We start from the raw sequence: 21,109 nt of genomic DNA, 5'->3' as shown, positions 1-21,109 counted from the left end.
ACGCTGGATTTGTGTTTTCCACCCCGCCAGCATCAGGCACCGGGCAGGGGAGAGATGCACAACCCTGGGACAGCCCTGCCCGCCCTGCAGCAGGCAGGGACGCCCTCTGCCACCCCGTCCTGTGCCCTGTCAGGGTGTGCCAGCTGGTGGTGCCCGGCAGCAGGCAGGGAAGCCAGCCCAGGCTGGGACACCGGGGTCAGCAGGTCCCGCTGCCACGGCGCAGCTTAGGCAGCCCTGACCTCAGTCTGAGCTTGGCTCGCCTGTCGGGCAGGGGAGAAGATGCTCCTGGGATGAAAGTCTCACTCAGAGGATGGGAAAGGGAGGATTATGGTTTGCCATCTGCCTCGGTTTTCAGTAATGTAAAAAACAAAAAAAAAGGTAATGATCCACAAGTACCATAATGAAGATATTTTGCTGCGTCACGGGTGAAGCAGATTTTTCTCCCGAGTCACTGCCAAGCAGGGCAGAAGGGAACTTTAAGGCAGCAGGGCACCCAGGAGAGGTCCCTTTCTGTTGTGGTGCACCAGTTTCGTTGTGCTCTTCTCCCGAGTCACTGCCAAGCAGGGCAGAAGGGAACTTTAAGGCAGCAGGGCACCCAGGAGAGGTCCCTTTCTGTTGTGGTGCACCAGTTCAGTTCTTCTCTTGCATGGGGTGATTGGGAATTTGCACAGAATAGTTTTGTGTTGCACTGTATATGTTACATCACGTGGTTTGTTATCCCTCTCCCCATCTCCTGGTCTTTCCCCCACCCACCCCAGTACCCCCGGGGGTCTCTGCCCTGGGTCACCCCTCCCCTCACACTCCTCACTGGTGTCCCACTGGCTGGGGACTCTCCCTCTGTCCCCATCCCGGGATATAAAAGCTCCCTGCCATGAGGGAGCTCTCTCTTTCCTCCCACGGGTTTGTCTGCCTGATGTGTGTCTTGGAATAAAGGACAACGTTTCCCACGTGGAGAGGAGCACTTCCCAATCTTTTACCTTCGTCTATGAATTATCGTGTGGGCAAGGGTCTGTAGCTAGCCAGAGTGAACCCCAGCAGCCCAGGAAACTCGATTCTTCACCTTTCCATGTCCCCCTCCTGCCAGCACGCATCCAGTGGCTCTTCCCAGCACCCACGGGTGCTGCTGGTTTGCAGACACAAACACATCAACCACTGCAGAGTCGCTCCTTGCACAGGCACCTGTGGGACCCTGCTGCCTTGGGCACAATGGCAGAGCGTGGCCCAAACCACCTGTGCTGGCTCAGCCCAGCTCTGTGTCAATGAAGATTAACAAAGAGAAGTTTGTTTGGTTTAGCACAGAGGCTGAGAGAGAAGCTGGGGACATCCAGACAGGGGCTGCAAGTAAAGTCCTCTGTTTATTTATTCATTTATTTATTTATTTTATTTCTGGAAGAGCCTCTTCAAATTATCTCTGGGGAGTGATCTTCAATACTAGTTTAAAAAGGAAAATAGGGAACAGAAAAATGACCCCCTGAGTGTGTGACATGGCCACTTTTAATTCCACATGCAGCTTGTACTTTCCTCTTACTTGAGCAGAGTTTGGGAAAACCTCAGTTTCAGTAATAGATGGCTTGTGAGTGAGAGCTGGAAGGTGGTTATTGGTCTCTTTGAGTGTAAGCTGCTTACCCATTCACATGCTGTGCGTGTAAATATATATCTAATATATAATTCTCAGGAAACCAGGACTGACATTTGTGCTGGTTTTTCTTTTGCATGTATTTTTTGTCCTTTTCGAAGGCATCCAGCAATACTGGACACAGAACAATATAGAATGAGGTTAGAAATAAGCTTACTGCAAAGGGAGAAAAGTAGAAGTGTGCTTGCTTTACAGAGAAAAATATACAGAGATTTGTCCTGATTTCCACCTTGTTCTAGTCAACATTGGTGCATTCACCTTTGATTTTTTTTTTAAATCATTGTTTCTGTTTTCAGCTGAAGTCCTTTCATAGGATTTCCTTAACCTGTGTGGAAGAACCTTTGTCAAATCATTGTTTCTGTTTTCAGCTGAAGTCCTTTCATAGGATTTGCTTAACCTGTGGAAGATCCTTTGTAATGACATACCATGTCCTCACCTCTGTTACTGAATTCCCAGTGGTGAGGTGGTTGCTGCTATTTAATTTCAAGTATTTTTGCTGCTGTGCCCTCCCTCTACAGTTTGTTGGAAGGATGCCCCTGGAAGTGGTTGCTGCTATTTAATTTCAAGTATTTTTGCTGCTGTGCCCTCCCTCTATCTGCAGTTTGTTGGAAGGATGCCCCTGGAGAAATGCCCTTGACCCAGGAGCAATGAAAACTTCCCGCGGTCAGCTGTGAGTGTTGGCATTCCTGAAATAACTCAGGGGATTAAAACCCAGCAATAATAAAGATGGATTTGTCCAGTTCGAAGTGAAGACTTGCAACAGCCAAACGGCCCAGACGAAGCTGAGATTGCTATTTTTTAATATTTTTTTACTCAATGAAAGATCATACAATTTTCTTAATGTAATGAAAATGATGCTCTGTCCACGGAGTTGTAACTCCTTGCCTGCAGACCTGCATCCCTCCTCACTGAGATGGAGCACATTGCCCAGAGCTTGCTGGGAGTGCCTTTGGCCAACACTTGAGGGCTTTGAAACAGTAAAACAAGACCTGCCTCGTCTAATTTAATGTTGGTTTTAATCTGCATCCGCAGCGGCAGCCTGCTAAAATCTAAATCAAATCAGGAGGTGGGGATTGAATTTATTAAGCTCCTGCTTAAGCTGTGTAGAATAATGCAAGAGGCAGTGAGAGCACTGAATGACTTTAGTTTTATTGGGGATCTGGTTAAAAAAAAATCACAAAGTAAACCAGATTTTTAAAAACATTTTTATTTTTAAAGGCTGAGCATGCAGAGCTATTTCTAGTTAATTTTAGCATTTTGTTTAAAGGCATCCTCAAGGACTGAAGGAATCTTTTTCTTAAAAAACAAATTTAAGAAAGAGAAAATGTATGGCAACCCTGGAGTGTCTGGAGGTTGAGTGGCTTTGCCAGGGTTGTGTCTTCTGAGCCCAAAGTTAAGTTAATCCTTCATTCCCTTCAGTGCTTTGAGATGGGCCTGTGTGCCCTCTCCCTTAGAACAAGCTCCTCCAGCAAGATCAAGAGGCTGTTTAAGCTCTCAGGAAGCCTGGACAAGGCTCGTGGAGTGGTAAAATGATGCTAGGAATGTGATTATTGGAAGCAGCAGCTCACAGGGATGCTCTCCCCACCCACCTGCCCTGGTTTTGGTGACACTCACCCGAGTGGGTTGGTTTGTCAGAAAGAGGGGGTATGAGGCAGTTTTGGGAGCAGCTTGCGGAGGTCAGAGGCAGGGAATGCAGGGGAGGTGAGGGTGGTGAGCCCAGCGTGACCCCACCGAGGGCTGCCAAGCCTCCTCACGTTCTGACTAAAGCTGGCCCCGTGAAGATGTACCCGTGACAAAGTGCTTGTGGTTGATAAACCACATATCTGGGATTTATGGCTGCAAGGGAGGGCTCACATGGGGGTTTGTGTGTCCTGCCCTGCCGGGAGGATGGTGGAGAAGCACAGCAGGATGAGTGGTGCTCCCCTCACGCACGACAGGACAGCATTAGCGATGCTTGGGGAGCTGCATCCACAGCAGCCTGTGCTAACAGCCCCTGCCTCTGCAGCAGGGTGGGCAGCACTCGCTGGGGGAGTGCCTGGCCACGTCTGGGATCTGCCAGCCAGGGTTGTCCCAGGGCTCCTGGGGCCTTGCAAATATATCTGTCCTGTGTGATGCATTCTGTCCTGTGGTGCATTCTGTCCTGCATGGTGCATTTTGTCCTGCATGGTGCATTCTGTCCTGTGTGATGCATTCTGTCCTGCATGGTGCATTTTGTCCTGCATGGTGCATTCTGTCCTGTGTGCATGGTGTGTTCTGTCCTGCATGGTGCATTCTGTCCTGCATGGTGCGTTCTGTCCTGTGGTGTGTTCTGTCCTGTGGTATGTTCTGTCCTGCATGGTGCATTCTGTCCTGTGTGGCTCCTTGCACATGGGTGTGTGTGCACAAAGTCTGGGAAAATCAGCTATTATTATTATTATTATTATTATTATTATTATTACTACTACTATAACTCTGTAGTGCTGTGGTCAGGGTGGCTGGTGGGGTATGGAGCCTCCCACCACCTGGCTGTGGGCAGTGGGTGCTGAGAGCTGTCACCCTCCTGTCTCATCTGGGTGGCTCCTGGCCATGGCTGGTGACAAATTGCTGAGGGTGGTGGCCCATGGGACCTCTTGCTGCTGCTGGAGCTGTACCCAGGTGTCACCCTCAAAGCAGTGACAGGCACCCCATTTCAGGCTGCTCCGGGGTCAGAGTGTCCCTGTCTGCAGCCACCAGCCCAGGCAGGTCTGGGGCTCAGCCCAGCCCCTTGTGCAGGTGGAACATCTGCAGGGCTGCCAAGACCAGCAACACCTTGTGTTTGAAGCTGCCCTGAGCCGGGTACATCCTGATCCTTGGCTATTCTGGGCACTTCTTGAGTGTGTCTGAATCTCACTTTTTGCCAGCAGAGAGCTGGCACTGGATGAATCCACAGTGGTGGGGCTGGCAGGGGTCCCAACCAGCCCCTTCCCCACTGCAGCCTCCTTTCTTCATGGCAGGGAGAGCTCTGAAGGCTCATGAGGTGCTAGAGCTGGTGTGCTGAGAAAATTCTAGTTTTCACATCTTTTCCCTCACTCCCTGGTAAAACTGTTGTTCTGGGAATATGATTGTGTGGCTCCATTAACATCTAAAGGTTCCTGCTGCTGTAGCTATTGAGCAGCTCTAAAAATAATTACGTGTGATAATGTATAAAAATCTATTGCTTTTCAGCTGCAAAGTGGCCTGTCAGGTGGTGGCTGCTGCTGTGTTAACTCGTTGGTTGCCACAAAGTGTTACTTGGACATTTTGTGCTGGGGTTTGCTTTCAAATGAAGGCCAAAACCACTTTTGGGGCTCTGGTGCTGCTGTCACTTGGGCTGGCTGGGATTTCCTGGTGCTTTGAGTAAGTTTCTGTAGCTCTCACTTCAACCAGCAGGAGGAAGAGGGGAGAGCAGCCCCAAAGGGCCAGAAAATCCCTGGGTGTTGGAGGGCTCCTGTGGGCTCTGTGGGCTGGAGGAGTCCAGCACCAGCCTGGCTCCGTGAGTCCGACAGCCAAAACCCTCACGTGCACCTGGGCTGGGCTGCACAGGTCTGCCCTGGGGCTTCCCCCTTGGTGGCCCCAGCTTTGTAGGGGCAAAAAAAAAAAAAAAAGGTTAAATTTAACCAAATTCATGAATTCGTTTAAATCCAGGCGTGTTCTTGGAGCCTGTTTTGTGTTCACCTCCAGCTGAAGGAGTTGGCTTTGGTGCCCTCATTTCCCTGCCTCTGCCTGTGGCTGTGGGTGTGGGTCAGGGCTTGCTCTGTGGGGACCAAACTGCCTTGTTTTGAGCAAAATAAACACACTTTGGTGTAGGGACTGCTGGGGGTGAATTGTGTTATTTCGTAAAAGCCTTCTTTTTTTTTTCTCCCAGGGAAATTAAATTCCACATTTACCTTGGGACTTTATCCTGCTTTGTTAGATTGGTAACGAGCCAGTGTACACTTTGTCCAGGAGAAAATTAGACTGAAAATTAGACTTCTGGTTTGTAATTTACCCCAAGAACTAAAACTGGATTTATTTTTTTCTTCTACTAAAATAAATGGCTTAGCTGCATTGACTTTACAATGAGTGTGAGACTGTACTAACGGAGAATTAATTTATTTCTCATTCAATTTCCTGAGGTTTTATCATGTTTAAACTTTTTATTTCTTTTCTTTTTCACCTCTCCAGTACACTAGGGTTTGGATTCCTGACCCTGATGAAGTTTGGAGATCGGCAGAAATTATCAAGGATTACAAAGAGGGAGATAAAAGCCTCCAGCTGAAACTTGAAGATGAAACTGTAAGCTTTTGAATGTCATTATTCTTTTTTAGCAATTTAAAGCTTCAAATTAATGTGTGAAGAAGCCTGAGCCATTTCATAGTTTCTGTGAAGTGGTTTAAAATGTGTTTTATTGCCTCAACACTTCCAGCTTTTCCCTGCCTGCTCCCTCCCCAGACACTTGTGTTACAGTAGGTTGCGAGAAAAACCCTTGACCTCCATCATCTCTTTTGATCTCCTGGCAAACTGGTAATAGTCTGTGATACCAGGATGTATTTTTTTTTAATAGCAGCAGCGTGTCAGAAATGCCAGTTTGTGCTTTTTGCTGCTGAACAAATTGTGGAGAGCACGGCTGGTGGCATCCACTCAGCCTCGGGTACTGATGGAAAACCCACACACGGCTCGGAGGTGACTGCTGTGCAACAGCTTTCTCCACGCCTTAGCTTTTCTCTCTGAGCACACTCTTACGTAAACCCCTTTTTTCTCTGCTTCATTTTTAAGTAAGAAAAGCTTTTAAAAGGGAAAAACACAAAACTCATTTAAATGTAGATGTTTTCTAGCCGGTGCTGGTTCCAAATGCGCCAACAGCCCGGGCTGTAGCGTGTGTACAGCCAGCAATTAATCACCCCCAGAGGGGGTGAGGAGGACACAGGCTGGAAGGAGCAGCTGCTCTCTGTTCCACACAAAACCTCCTGGGGTGGGACGTTGGGTGACAGCAGGGAATTGCAGATGAAGTTAACCACGGCATTTGCATCAGCTGCAAATTCACTTTATGGGAAGGGACCAGCCGTGCTGTGTGCCCACCATGAGCTTCCTGCTGTAGCGGGAAGAATAAATACATTTTTCATGAAGAATTGCACCTAAACCATCTTTCTTCATTGAGCAGGTGGGGTTTCCTGAGCTGTCTAGAGTGTGATCTGCTCTGTTGCCTGTAAGAGTTAGTAGAGACCATGCAGAACAGATTCACATGTGCCCAGCAGGGCGAGTAATTCCCATCCCCTCCAAGCCAGACCTTTCCCACTGTGGGGAGCATTTTCCACAATATTGCCTGATGGAAGATGGAGAACAGGAATGAGCTGTGGTTGATTAGGTAGTTTGTCAAAGCAGTTTTTCTTTCAGAGCAGCTCAGGCTCGGGCTGTTGGCAGTGTGTGAGTGTGCCAGGTTTGCAGAGATTGTTGTTGATGTTGGGGTCTGCACCCAGTGCTCAGTGCTGTTGCTTCTTCCTGGCTCGGCCTCAGCTGCTTTTGTTGTCCTGCCCAGTTTGTTCTTCCAGCACAGGGCAGCTTTCTGGGGAGGATAAAGGATGGAGGATGCTTGATGCCTTTTTACCTTCCACAGTGATAAATCTGGCTGAGGAGATGCACAGATGACACTTTGTGATCCCTTGGAAGCACCAGGCACAGAATCATAATTTTATCGTGGAATGGTTTGGGTTGGAAGGACCTTAAATTCATCCACTTCCACCCCCTGCCATGGGCAGGGACACCTTCCACTATCCCAGGTTGCTCCAAGCCCTGTCCAGCCTGGCCCTGGGCACTGCCAGGGATCCAGGGGCAGCCACAGCTGCTCTGGGCACCCTGTGCCAGGGACTGCCCACCCTGCCAGCCAGCAATTCCTGCCCAAGATCCCAAAATCTGTGCCTGCCCTGTGGCAGTGGTAGGCATTGCCTGTGTGCTGTCCCTGCAGGCCTTGTCCCCAGTCCCTGTGCAGCTCTCCTGGAGCCCCTGGAGGCCCTGGCAGGGGCTCTGAGGTGTCCCTGGAGCCTTCTCTTGTGCAGGGGAACAGCCCCAGCTGGGCCAGGCTGGCTCCAGAGCAGAGGGGCTCCAGCCCTGGCAGCATCTCGGTGCCTCCTCTGCACTGCCTGCAGCAGCTCCACGTCCTTGTGCTGCTGGAGCCAGGGCTGGTCACTGATGGGTGCCTGGGTGCCCATCTCACCCACAGGAGCTCCTTTCTTCCCCTTGTGCTCAGGCTGCCAAAGTACACCTGTCTTGGGTTTCTGTTGCTGTGATGACCCCGAGGTATTAGAAAGTCTTTTTTTTCCAGTCCCACAACCGAAGAAGTTGAGATTTGTTGGTTCTGCTTTTCAAGGTTGTTTATTTTTCCTTATCTATAACATTCTTTCTCTGACCTGCTGAGATCTGTCCAGCAGGTTGGGTTGTGGCACAGCGCCTGCTCTTGGGGTGGTGTTAATTTTTATACTAAGAACTACATGTACTTTATTTACAATCATTTTCCAATAGCTATCACCTATGTTAGACAGTCTGTCTCTACTCTAAACCAATCTAAAAGTGTCACCATCCCAGCAGAAGATGAAGGACAAGAAAAAGGAGAAGAAGGACAGTGCACACCCAGATTCCTCCATCTTGCCTCTTGAACCCCATTCTAAAACCCCAAAATTCTGCTTTTTCACCCTGTGACGATTAACTATCATTCTCCTCAAACTCTTGTGGCTTGTAAATCTTCACACAAAGTTGGTAATTTTTTCCATGGGCTAAAATCGAAGGCACAGGTGTTTTCTACTCCATGCCAAGGTCTCTGAGCCCCTTGCCAGGGTCTTGAATCACCCAGGGCAGCCAGAGGAATGTCCTGGGTCCCAACACACCTGCTCCTATTGCTGAGTGCTACAACCCTCCCTTCCTGGCTGAGATCTCCTGCAGTTTTAGTACTTGGGCAGGAATTATTTTTTTCCTCTTTAATCTGGATATTTCCCTGGAAACTAAAGGCACTGAGGAGCCCTGCAAGGTCAAATCGTTTAGTGCAGCTGAGTTCAGGATCAGCAACATTAAAGTACAAGGTGATGAAAGGATTATGAGGTGTTGTAGGTAGTAGCTTAATAAGCATGTCACAGTCATGGTGAAACATGGACCATCTCATTTTGGGGTTGTGCAAGAGACCTGAGGTCTCTGGGAGTGCCTTGTTTGATGCTTTCCTGTATGAAGTCCTGCCTGGATCTGTGTCATGTTGGTCTGAAGTGCTCTAGCAAAGGGGAGCAGCACTTGTGTACATCAGTTTGGAGATACCCAGCACACATACCTTCAGGGGATTCAAAGCTGTAGAAAGCCTTTTGTTCCTGACAACCAACATGCATTACCCAGCTGCTCAGTGCTTCCTTTTGTCCTTGTGCTTTAAGTGTCTTCACGGGTTTTGTGCTTTCTGGCTCTGCTCTGTATGCAGGAGTGCTCCCTCACAATGAAGAGCTGAGTTAAACATCACAGGGCATCCCTGGTGTGTTTGCCATTAAGATGTGAGACCGAGTGCAAACTCTTGAAAATTGGCATTGACAACGTGGAACTGGAGGATAAAACCAGCCTGAGGTTGTCAGACACGCTGAGGGAGTCTGTCGTTGTGCACTTGGGTCAGCCTTCCTTGTGCTGTTTGCACGGGCAGGGACCCAGTGCAGTGACAGGGGTTTTGCTTGGAAGCTGGGATTCCTCCCTTCTGATGGGAGCTGATCACTAGGCCTCCTTTCTGAGGCAGTATCACTGGTAATTTTTTTTTGTCCTCTCTACAGAAAAAAAAAAAAAAAAAGCAGTTTTTCTTTAGTTGATGGCCCTGTTGCTCATTTGGGGACGAGTCAAAAATAGCACAAGGCTGCCCATATGCCAATTTCAGCAGCGTAACCTGGCTCCTCAGACACTTCAGCAGCAGGGACTTCTCCCTGTCCTCTCTGCCTCAAGGGGTGCCAGGTTTCAGGTATGAAAGTAAATTGAATTTAAAATGAGCTGAGAAATGGCTCTAATGATAAGAGCCTGGTCTAATTTGGAATGAGGCTGCTTTTCCAAGAGCAGGAAGATGCTTAGATCAGGTGAAGCTGTGGGTTTCTGCAGCTGCCAGTCACTGCTCAGAGCTGGCTGAAGGCTGTTTGTCCCAAGGCTGAAGATGACTCAGGCGTGGCCAGTTTGGTGCTTGTGGACCATCAGTGTCCACCAGGACCATGTGATGGTCAGCTCAAAGCCATCACCAGAGGGGTGACCTGGCATCTGCCATGCAAGTCCCTAGAGCATTTATCATCAAGAGGCTTTTAGTTTAATGCAGAGCAGGGCACGTAAGCATTTAACACTAGCAGGAGTTACGCCTGGAAAAGTTACAAGCCATTAAAGGGGCTGTTGTTTTTTTGTGCTCCTTGTGTGTCTCCTCAGCTCTACGAATATCCCCTCGACCTCCCAGGGAGCGAGCTGCCCTTCCTACGGAACCCAGACATCCTGGTGGGGCAGAATGACCTGACAGCCCTCAGCTACCTGCACGAGCCTGCCGTCCTGCACAACCTCAAAGTCAGGTTCCTCGAGTCCAACCACATCTACACCTACTGTGGTGAGTGTCCAGAGCACACCTTCAGCTCCCGAAAGGTTGTGGGGCCACAGAGAAACCCCTTGAGACCATCAACCTGAGGAAATCCTGGGGGCAGTGGGTTAGGGTGGGTGGGATGCATGAGCATGTGTAAAAGAGGTGGTTTTTGAGGGCTGGTGAGCACTGTGGTCTTGCTGAGCTCATGGTCCATCTGCTCTTGGTGGGAACATCTTGTCAGATGAGTTTGAGGCCAGCCTTGCATGTGCTTGGCAGCCCCCAAGGGGTTGGGTAGGACTTAAAGTAGGGGTAGGACTTAAAGTACGGGTAGGACTTAAAGTAAGGGTAGGACTCAAGTAGTAGGACTTAAAAAACAAGTGAACAGCAGCATGCCAGACAGAGAGGTAGTACTGAGGAATGTCTGTTGCAAGTTTTCCTCCAGAAAAAAATGCAAAAATCCTTCCAGCGCTGCCATTTCCTTCCTTTTCTTCATGGCTTTGGGAATTATCTAACTCCCAAATTCAGAGCAGGAGGAGGGCAGGTGTGAACTTGGGTTTGTGATTTTTGGGGAGGGTGCCTTGCCAAAGATATTCAGGACAGCAGTTACCTGTGGGTGGACAGCAACAAGTTGCAGCTTGAAAAATTAAGAAGAAAGGAAAGAAGGCAATTCATAGAATCCCAGACCTGTCTGGGTTGGAAGGGGATTTAAGAATCATCTTGTTCCAATCCCCTGCCACGGGCAGGGACACCTTCCACTGTCCCAGGCTGCTCCAAGCCCCATCCAGCCTGGCTCTGGGCACTGCCAGGGATCCAGGGGCAGCCACAGCTGCTCTGGGCACCCTGTGCCAGGGCCTGCCCACCCTGCCAGCCAGCAATTCCTGCCCAATATCCCATTTAGCCCTGCCCTCTGTCAGTGGGAAGCCATTCCCTGTGTCCTGTTAAAGCTGGTGTGTACAGCTGTGACTGCTTTGCAGTTTGGGGCTGCAGAGGAGATAACTGGCAGGAGGGGATGGCTTTTTAAAACAGCGCCCTAGCAATAAGTAGCCGCTGTGGCTCTTTGTAGTGTTGACTTTCAGCATTTAATGATGTGTAGGGTTGGATTACTGGCATAACTTGCAGCCTTTTGCAGCTGCACAGGTGCCTGCTGTCACCCAAAATCAGTGAGGTTTTGTGAGGGCAGCTTCTCATGAAGGCTCCTGATGGTCAGGAGCGCAGCAATAATGGAGATGCAGGCGTCTGGGCTGTGTAGGTTCAGTTGCAAAGCTCTGCCTGGTTGCAGCATGCCTCGTGCTTTGGTTATAAAGTGCTGAGAAAGGCAGGAAGGTGCTTGTCTGAAGGGAGCAGAGCCCTTCAGCTTGGTTTGCTTCGTGGTTTTGGTGAGTCAGGGAAAATTGGCGTGTGAACTGAGCAGAAGCGGGAAGCAAGCAGGCAGGAGCAGGGCTCGGGGAGGTGAGGCAGCTGGGCCAATGTCATGCAGGGGCAGGAGCTGGGACAGTCACTGACCTTTGCCTTTCCTGGTGTTTGCTGCGAGCTGAGAGCTCCTGTGCTCCTGTAGTGGGAGTGTGCCTGAGCCCTGGGCTGGCTGGGCTGGGAGCACAGGACTGGCCCCAGAGCCAGGAGTGTGACACTGGCCCCACAGCCAGGAGTGTGACACTGACCCCAGAGCCAGGAGTGTGACACTGACCCAGAGCCAGGAGTGTGACACTGGCCCACAGCCAAGAGTGTGACACTGACCCAGAGCCAGGAGTGTGACACTGACCCACAGCCAGGAGTGTGACACTGACCCAGAGCCAGGAGTGTGGCACTGGCCCACAGCCAGGAGTGTGACACTGGCCCCACAGCCAGGAGTGTGACACTACCCCAGAGCCAGGAGTGTGACACTGGCCCCAGAACCAGGAGTGTGACACTGACCCCACAGACAGAAGTGTGACACTGACCCACAGCCAGGAATGTGACACTGGCCCCACAGCCAGGAGTGTGACACTGGCCCCACAGCCAGGAGTGTGACACTGGCTCCCCAGCTAGGTGCTCCTGGGGCTCCTTGCAGGGACAGCTGAGGCCTGCCCGACCCAAAACTTATCAGAGGTGGAGCTTGGGTGCAGAGCAGCTCCCTGTGTGTCTGGGCCTCTCATTAGCTCCCAGCTCAGTGCCCAGAGCTGGAGAGGAGGCAGATATGAAAGCCTCAGAGCATGCTCTGGCATTCCTTCCCTGTGATTTACGTATTTCAGTTTGATTTGGGCACATTCTTTGCTGGGAGTTTTCACTCACAACCCAGGCCAGGGGAAAACCCGGGATGTTTGTTTGGGTCTAGCAGAGCTTTGGTTGCACAGGAATTGCTTTTCTGTAGTGCTGGCTCAGGCTGTGTTGATCTCTCCTCACCCCTCCTGCAAGGCCTGTCTTCACACAATGGAGATTATTGTATATTTTTGCTCTTCTCACCAGCTTTGTGCATCTCCTTTGTAGCTGTACAGGGGCTTACTGCCTTGCTGTTGAAGGGGATGCCGAGATAAGAATTACGAGCCCTTCCCCATTCACTTCCTTTGTTAACTCTCAATCACTGCATTTCAAAAACCTTACCGAAGGAACTAAGACAAGCCCTGGAAACCCTGAAATATCGACCCCCTGCTTGGTTTGGGACTTAACCTCCTGTCTGTCTGCCCTCAGGTATCGTGCTGGTGGCCATCAACCCCTATGAGCAGCTGCCAATCTACGAGCAGGATGTCATCTACGCCTACAGCGGCCAGAACATGGGGGACATGGACCCCCACATCTTCGCCGTGGCCGAGGAAGCCTACAAGCAGATGGCCAGGTCAGGGGGGCCCAGCCACGGGGGTTTGGGTCAGAAGTGAGCAAAGATGCCAATAAACGCTGCAGATACTCAGTGAAAGGAAAGTGGTGAAAGGGAGCGTGCTGGAGGTCAGGTATTTCTAATTAATTCTGCCTAATGACTTGATCCCAGTACTGCACCCAGGCTGCTGGGCTGATGGGGATCCCTGTGGTCCTCAAGAACTCAGGGAGATCCCTCTCTTGTTGCTTCTTGGATGAGTTTCCTGGAAGAAATTCGAACCACTGTGCAAATGTCATGTTTAATAGCTTAGAGGAAACCACATTTCAGATAATTCGGTGAGATAATCAAACTAAATCCAGGAGATAATGTTAGTTGTTGCTTTATGGAGATATTGTGATTTTTGGGTTAGGTGGTAACTGGCAGATACTTGGAGATATTTATGGATCCCTAAAAGCAGTGTCTTCACCAGATGGATATGGTGAGAGTTTTATTTATTTCTGTGCTTCTTGAGTTGCTGGGGACAAATGTAGGATTTTGTTCCTAAGAAATAAGTCATGATCCAAAAGAGAATTGGAGAGCAAACTAAAAATTGTTGTACCAGGGATCATTTTATTATAGTTGTCAGGACTCACACAGTGTGTTTTTGTTTGCTTGTGAATTAGCTGAGATTTTTGTACAGCCCTGGCTTTTAATAGCAAAAGTAAGCACTGAACCATTTTCCAAGGCTCTTTCCTTCTGCTTTGTCTGGGTTTTGGTGGTGAGATAGGATGGATTTCTAATAAAAATGAGCTGGATTTCAATCCAGAAATGCATCTGGAGGAGCACTGCCATGGCCAGAGATCAGATGGATGGCATCCAAGCTGAGCCCAGCCTGCAGTTCACTCCTGCAAGTGCTGTGCTCTGGGCAAAGCCTCTTTGAGAAGAGTTCCAGGATTTGGGGAGCTGCCTGCAGAAAGAGGAAGGCTTAGGATTTTGTCCTTGTGTGATTCCAGACTGAGCAGCAAGCTGCAGGGCTCTTTTTAGAAGATACCAGGGTTTTGCTGACCCGTGTGGATGGGACCTGTGGGTTTTCCAGGGCAAGTGTCTAAAACACAAGGCAGCAACTCGCTTTTCTGCTGAAGTTTGTGTAGAGACAAACTTCAGGTGATGAAGTTTGCTAGGTGCTGTTCTCTCCCACATCCCTCAGGAATCTTGCAGGCAGTGGGATAACAGCTCTAGCCAGCAATGCTTGTCTCTGCTTCCCTCCTTATCAGAACAAAGCTGCTTTTGACAGCAGCTCATAAAGTATAACTGCTGTCTCTGGGTGGTTCAGACTGCTGTTTTCAAGGGGACAGGAAAATAACCACCTTCAGAGCTCTTAGGCAAGGTGCTCACTGCTCAGTGCTCCCCTGGTGCTCTCTGTTTTGGGCTGTTATTATTGCAATTGCAGGCTTTGGTACAAAAGGGGGTTTCAGACAGGGCTGAGAGGAGATTGGGATGCGGATTATAGGAATGTACCTGGTTATTTAAAATGTGCCTGAAAATGTGGCACACTGAGTTTTAAGTCTCTGAGTGCTCCTGGGTGGGTGTTGTGCTCTCTGCAGCTTGATCCAAGCTTTTCCCTCCACGGTGCTCCAAGGGGAGTGGAGGAGCTGCTGGGGCAGGGGGGGTGGATGGCATAGCTCCTGGGTGATGGATAAAGGGCATTGAAAAGGACTCCTTTTTGCCCTTTTTCAGCTGAAATGCTGACTGTGGGATGCTTCATGTCTGCAGCTCTGCTTTAGTTTTAGGGTGAGATGGGATGTGGCTTGTTAAACTGGTGCAAAGATATCACTTGTTTTGCAGTTCAGCTTTTAAACAATTGTATTATGACTGGTGCACCCTTATAGATCAGGAATAAAGCTCAAGGCTGCTGTCTCAGAAGGTCAGACTTGCAGGAAAACAGTCTGGCCAGTCCTGGGGGTTTTTGAATATTTTATGTCCATTAGTGGCCCAGAGCACACAGGGAAAGCATAGTGAAGGGTATTGAATGGGATTGAGTGGATGGCAGGGGAAAAGGGCACAAAACTTAAGATTCTTTGTTAAATGAGAAAAATTGGAGGTAATTAGATTTTATTTCTGAGCTTTCCATGCAGAGGCAGGGTGCCAGGGCAGAGTGTAAGGCAGTCAGTGGGTACAAGTGTTAGTGACTTTCTCCTGTGCTTTCCCACTGCCTCAACCTCAGTGCCCAAGAGATGGGACAGGAAGCAACTTCACAGGTGACTGTATGGCATTCTGTGTTTGCTTTTGTCCTGTCATCAGAAAATGCCAATTTAAAAGGAAGAAAAAGAAAAAAAAAAAGGAAAAAAAAGGAATCATTGATGACCTGTTCAAGTGGCTGCGGAGGTTGTGTAACAACACCTGACCCCTTTTTTGAGTCAGAACTTTTCATAAAGCACCTGAACACCTACAGTGGATTCAGTGTGTGTTAAATCTCCCCTTTAAATAAGAGCTTTTCACAAAAATGATGTTTTTGCAGCACTTGCATGTGAAACAGCTTAAAAACAACAACAACAACAACAACGAAAAGCAAGTGATTAAAATTAATATGTGACATCCTCTAATTTTTATAGTGACCATCTCTTTAGAAACTCCCCAGATACCCGGTGTGGGAGTAAACACACTCAGTTCACTGGAACAGTGCTGTTTTAAACAAAATGAGCAGCATTTTGTTTAACAAAACGAGTCAATTTGCTCCAAGTGCTGCTGCTGGAGGCAGTGGAATCAAATGTTGGGATGGTGGAAGGATGGATCATTTAGTGATTGTTAGTGGTGGTGATGGTTAGTGGTGTTGGGAAGGTGGAGGGATGGATCATTTAGTGGTGGTTAGTGGTGGTGATGGTTAGTGGTGTTGGGAAGGTGGAGGGATGGATCATTTAGTGATTGTTAGTGGTGGTGATGGTTAGTGGTGTTGGGAAGGTGGAGGGATGGATCATTTAGTGGTGGTTAGTGGTGGTGATGGTTAGTGGTGTTGGGAAGGTGGAGGGATGGATCATTTAGTGGTGGTTAGTGGTGGTGATGGTTAGTGGTGTTGGGAAGGTGGAGGGATGGATCATTTAGTGGTGGTTAGTGGTGGTGATGGTTAGTGGTGTTGGGAAGGTGGAGGGATGGATCATTTAGTGGTGGTTAGTGGTGGTGATGGTTAGTGGTGTTGGGAAGGTGGAGGGATGGATCATTTAGTGGTGGTTAGTGGCCCTGGGTTGGAAGCAGTGAGTGCCTTGGGACATGGATTGCCTGCAGGGCAGCGCAGGCAGCTGCTCTGGTCAGGGTCCTGTCCTGGAGAGGTTCAGTGGGGCTGGGGGGTCACAGAAGGTGTTTGCCCTCCTGGGAGCAGCCTGAAAGCCATGGTCACATGGAGGGACAGCATAGCCACTGATGGCCTGGCTGATCCTGGCTTTTCTCGCAGAGGAACAAAAGGTGCCTTGTGTGCCCACATCCTGGCTCTCATTTCCCTGTGTGTCGTCCCTCTGGGCAGGAGCCTGGAGTCTGGCAAAAATTCCCTCTTGAAAACCTGCATTTCTGCTGCAGTCAGCCTGACCTGAGCAGCACATGTTTCACACTGCTCGGTGCCAGCACTGCTGAGGTTGAGCTGGGGACAGCTCGGACCCTTCTTGGCAAGAAGGACACGAGGGGCTGGAGCGTGTCTAGGGCAGGAAACGGAGCTGGGAAAGGGCTGGAGCCCCAGGAGAGGCTGAGGGAGCTGGGAAGGGGCTGAGCCTGGAGAAAAGGAGGCTCAGGGGGGACCTTGGGGCTCTGCACAGCTCCTGACAGGAGGGGACAGCCAGGGGGGTCGGGCTGTGTTCCCAGGGAACAGGGACAGGAGGAGAGGGAACGGCCTCAGGCTGGGCCAGGGCAGGCTCAGGGTGGGCACAGCAGGAATTTCTCCCTAGAAAGGGTGGTCAGGCCTTGGCAGGGGCTGCCAGGGAGGCGTTGGAATCCCCATCCCTGGAGGTGTCCAAGGACTGGATGTGGCCCTGAGTGCTCTGGACTGGTGACAAGGTGGGAATGGGGCACAGCTGGGACTCCATGGACTTGGGAGGGCTTTTCCAACCTTAGAGAGTCCATGATTCATGCTCTGACCCCTGAATGTGACCCACTAGTTGTTGCCAGCTCCATGGAGGAAGTTTGGATGGTGACAGTGCAACACCAGCTCCCCCCTCCCAGCCTTTGGGAGCTTTGGCTGTATTTTTGGTTAGATATTCCCTCTCTTGTGTGCAGCTCCATTTTAATTCTTGCCAGCTTGACTTGTCAATGTGGCCATCATGTTTTCATGTGATGCTGGGCTGAGTCTATTAGGAAAATCACCACAATGGATATATTTGTGTGACTTTTTGTGTCTTTGGCCCTTGTCTCTCCCTTTTGTACCAACTGGGGTTGTTCTGGGAACAAGCTAGGAGTTGCTAGTCCAAGTAAGGTTTCTTATTGCTTTTGGGTTTGGTGAGGTTCTATTTCTTGGTGGTTTTTGTTTTGTGTGGGTTTTGTTGCTGTTGTTGTGTGGTTTTTTGGTGGGTATTTGTGAATGCCATGGGACAGAGAGAAACGGCAAGCGTTTCTCACAGTGGCCTGTGGGAACTTTCAGGGAGTTGTAAGGATGTGATAACTTGTTAGTATAAACAATCTGCAGGTGTTTTTTTTCTGCTTTGTCTTTCTGTTCTTCTCAAGGACGGTCTATGAGGAAGGTGTTTTTGTTAGTTAGCCAATGAAATAGAATCTATCGTATCACTCTATATAAACCGTGCAGTTCTTTGGAACAAAGCTTTCTTTGCTCTTTCTACAATCCTTCCTCTCGCCTGTTCCTGTGCCACTTTCGGAGTGATAAGGTATTTATTTATCTATTTATTTATCTATCTATTTATTTATTTAAATAAACCCCAGGCATTATACTTAATAGCATACAGAATTGAACAGCACTAGGTGAGAGAGGCATGTGCTGTGGGCAGCGGAGCAGAGGAATGGGCCCTCCCAAGGCTGCCAAACATGTCTCAAAAGCAGGGAACAGGCAGCAGGCAGAGGTGATCTTTGCCCAAATCATAAATCAAATACTGAAGGTATGGTCAGCCCCTCCTCTCGGTGTTTTCCATGGGGCAGCTCTGGGTCTCGCTGTGGCTGGAGCATTGTCTCCCTTGTGTGGGCCCCTGGATAGTGTGACATGGCAGCAGCCCATGCCAGGTGATGGACACAAAGGGAGTCCAGTGTCCAGCTCTCACTGTGGCAGAGATCTGGGGTAGTAAAGGGCTTGTGAAAGTCTCCTGAGAAGTACAAGGACTGGGTCAAGTGCCGTGGGCTTTATTCCCTGGTGCCTCTGTCTGGCTGATGCTTTCACAGGTGCATCCCAGCAAAGCTGTTCCACGAGGCCAGGCAAAAATATTTTGGGTCTGTTTCACATGAAACTGCTAAATCCGAATTGCAGAACAGTGTGATGTTCTGCCAGGAGCACGGAAGGGCTCTGCAGGCCTTACCTGACCCCTGCAATGTCAGTGGAAGGCAATTGTCCTGGTGACTTGTTGGTTGGACTGGAGTTTCCTCCTTCCCCGCTTGAGGATCAGCTCACAGTGTTGTCGGTAGTCCTTGCAGAAGAAATAAAATGAGAAATGCAGGAGTGATTTGATGGATGAGTTCAACTTCTGCATATCTTGTCTGAGCTGCAGCTCAGTGGGTACCAGATAACCCCTGCCTGGTCTCTGCAGCTCCAGCCGGGCTCAGCATCTGCTGTGTAATTCCCGAATTTTAAATTGTATGGAAATAGGGGCCTCCTCTCTTCAGCCCCACTGCCCACATGCTGCTTCAGTCACCAAGTTCTCAAACACTTGGACTGCAGGCAGGTAACTCTTTGTAGCAGTGGCTTTCCATTTTTATTGGAAGTTGGTGCTCCCAGGCTTTGTGCTGCGCCGTCAAAATCGCTGCTCCCTGCAGCCACAGGGGAAATGTCTGTTCCTGCAGAGAGGCAGGTGCCTCTGGGGCTGCCTGAGGTGACCACGGCTCTCTTTTCTGCTCTGGAGGGCAAGGCTGGAGCTGGAAAAGAGCAGAAATTGCAGCTACAGCCCTGCACACAGGCAAATAGACTCAGGGAGGGGTATGGGCACGGCGGGGGATGCCTTTCATAGCACTTCAGATTTCAAGCTTTTACAGGAGGATTTAAAGCCGTACAAAGAGAGAGCAGATAGGAGTTAAAAGAGAGATTAACCCCCGACAGAGATGTGAGGGGAATCAGACTGGCACGGTAAATAAGGCTGAATCCTGTGTTATATTAAAGGGTTTTGTCTCCAGGGGAAAGAGGCTGGGTGGGGGCTTGCAGGGAGCTGTGGGGCTGAGCTGTGCTGCTCCTCACCAGGCTGTGCAGCAGGGATCATCCCAAAAATAAAGCTCTGGTCTAAAAAGGGGACCCGAAGAAAAGGAACTCAAGAGCCTTGAATTTAGGAAGCTGCAAAACTGAGGGGCTTCTCTTCTGCTTAGAGTTAAAAGTGGGATGGGGATGAGGGGAGGAGGTTTTGCAAGAGCTATCCCATGAATGTGCTAGTGCTGGTGTAAGACCTCAGGGATTTCTTTTCTTCTCTTGAGGTGATATGTAGAAAAAAATAAATTGGGAGACACTCCAGGAAATGTTTCCCAGGAATTGGAGGAGAAACCCTCTGGTCTTACTTGCTGTGGGAGAGAATAGAGGTGCTCTGAGAAGCGGCCAACTAATGAACTTTTTAAAAATGAATTTTTTTTTTTCATTTTGGCAATTTAGAATAAAGACCGTGCTATTTGCTAACAGATTTAATAATAAATGAAACATCCCTTATAGAAAAATCATAAATACTCATAAATGGGGCAGAACTGGCATGGGAAAGCTTAAGGTAGAGAAAGGCCTGAAAGTAATGAGTGTGTGTGTGTGAAGTATCACTGACCAGGAAGGAGGGATAATAGCCTACATCAAACATGTAACTACTGCTGTGATGCAGGAGAACTGCTGGAGCTCTGAGGGGAGACAGCTGTAACACCAAGTATCATTAAACATTCAAAACAGCACTTATAAGCAGCATAATTACATCAGAGCCCAAAAAATTGTGATTGGCCTTGCCCACCTCCCAGTCACTGCTGGTCACCTCACATCCTCAGTGAACTCCTGGAGGTCTTGGGGTGGGGAACCCAGAGCATGGTTTCTGAAAACCTCTTTCTGGGGTTTTCCTAATGTTCATCAATTAATTAGTCAGATGGTACTGCGGGAGTTTTCCAAGCAGCAGTGGCTTAGCATGGTGGTCAGTCAGAAGGACCTTCTTTCTGGGACTGGCATGGGGTGGAAGAACAACTGACTTTTCCTCCTGGTGCTCCAAAGCTGATCTGCTGGCACAGCATCCCAGGCTTCCTTCCTCTCTGTGGTGCCTTTTGGGAGGACACAGCCCCACGCCTCCTGCCTCTGCAGCGCTCCAGCAGCTTGCAGGTGGCCTGGGACGGAGCCAGGGATGCTCTGTGGTGTGATCCCGGCACAGAATAGAGCATCAGGGTGCCAGAGAGCTGGGGAAGCTGGCCAGGTGCGTGTTTTTCTCTCCTTGGGAACGGCACACAAAGGAATTGCTGACCTCGTTTCCGTGAGGCCGCGGAGCTTGTGCTCCTCCTCGACGGGGTGTGCAAGGCATCAGTCCTGTGGGAAGGTCATCCAGACTGGGCACAGCTCAGCATTTCGCAGAAATTCAGAGCTGTGAGGGTTTTCTGTGTGCTGTTGGAGGGGTGTTTCCAGCCGGCTGTGTGGAGTGTTTGGGGAGAAGGGGCATTAACAGGCCGGGGCCTGTGGGAGTCCCAATGCTCCCGTGGGGAAAACGCCTGGAGCGCTGGAACGCCTCATGAAAGCACTCTGACCTCTGCAGAGACGCCGTGGTCTGCTCCGTGGGGTTTGGTCCTGGCGTTGGGAATGTGGGATGGATGGGTGTTAAAGAGAGGGAGCAGCCCTGCCCTGCCGAGCTGGCGGAGCGCGCCGCGCAGGAGAAGGTCACTGCTGCACCTTGCCAGCTCTCCATGTGCCTGCTCATCCTTGCCCATTCCAGGCCAAACTGCTGCTTTTAGGCTTCTTCCCAGCAACTGAGACACTGAAGGCCACATTTTCTGTCTGGCTCCTTGCTGATACCCAGTGGGGTGTGAGCAGATGGGCTCC

General features: G+C 49.8%; 1 protein-coding gene across 1 annotated transcript in view; it reads left to right on the top strand.

The window, feature by feature from the left end:
- MYO5B (myosin VB) overlaps positions 1-21,109 on the top strand; it is a 146,247-nt gene that overhangs the window by 22,899 nt on the left and 102,239 nt on the right. Inside the window, exons 2-4 of the mRNA XM_041423573.1 lie at positions 5,798-5,908; positions 10,028-10,199; positions 12,837-12,981. Of these exons, the coding sequence (XP_041279507.1) occupies positions 5,798-5,908; positions 10,028-10,199; positions 12,837-12,981 (428 nt within the window). The remainder of the gene's footprint in view (positions 1-5,797; positions 5,909-10,027; positions 10,200-12,836; positions 12,982-21,109) is intronic.

Source organism: Onychostruthus taczanowskii, unplaced genomic scaffold, assembly GCF_017590055.1.
Source record: "Onychostruthus taczanowskii isolate IOZ18803 unplaced genomic scaffold, ASM1759005v1 scaffold79, whole genome shotgun sequence".
NCBI classification, from domain to species: domain Eukaryota; kingdom Metazoa; phylum Chordata; class Aves; order Passeriformes; family Passeridae; genus Onychostruthus; species Onychostruthus taczanowskii.
This window is presented reverse-complemented; position numbering and strand designations above follow the sequence as displayed.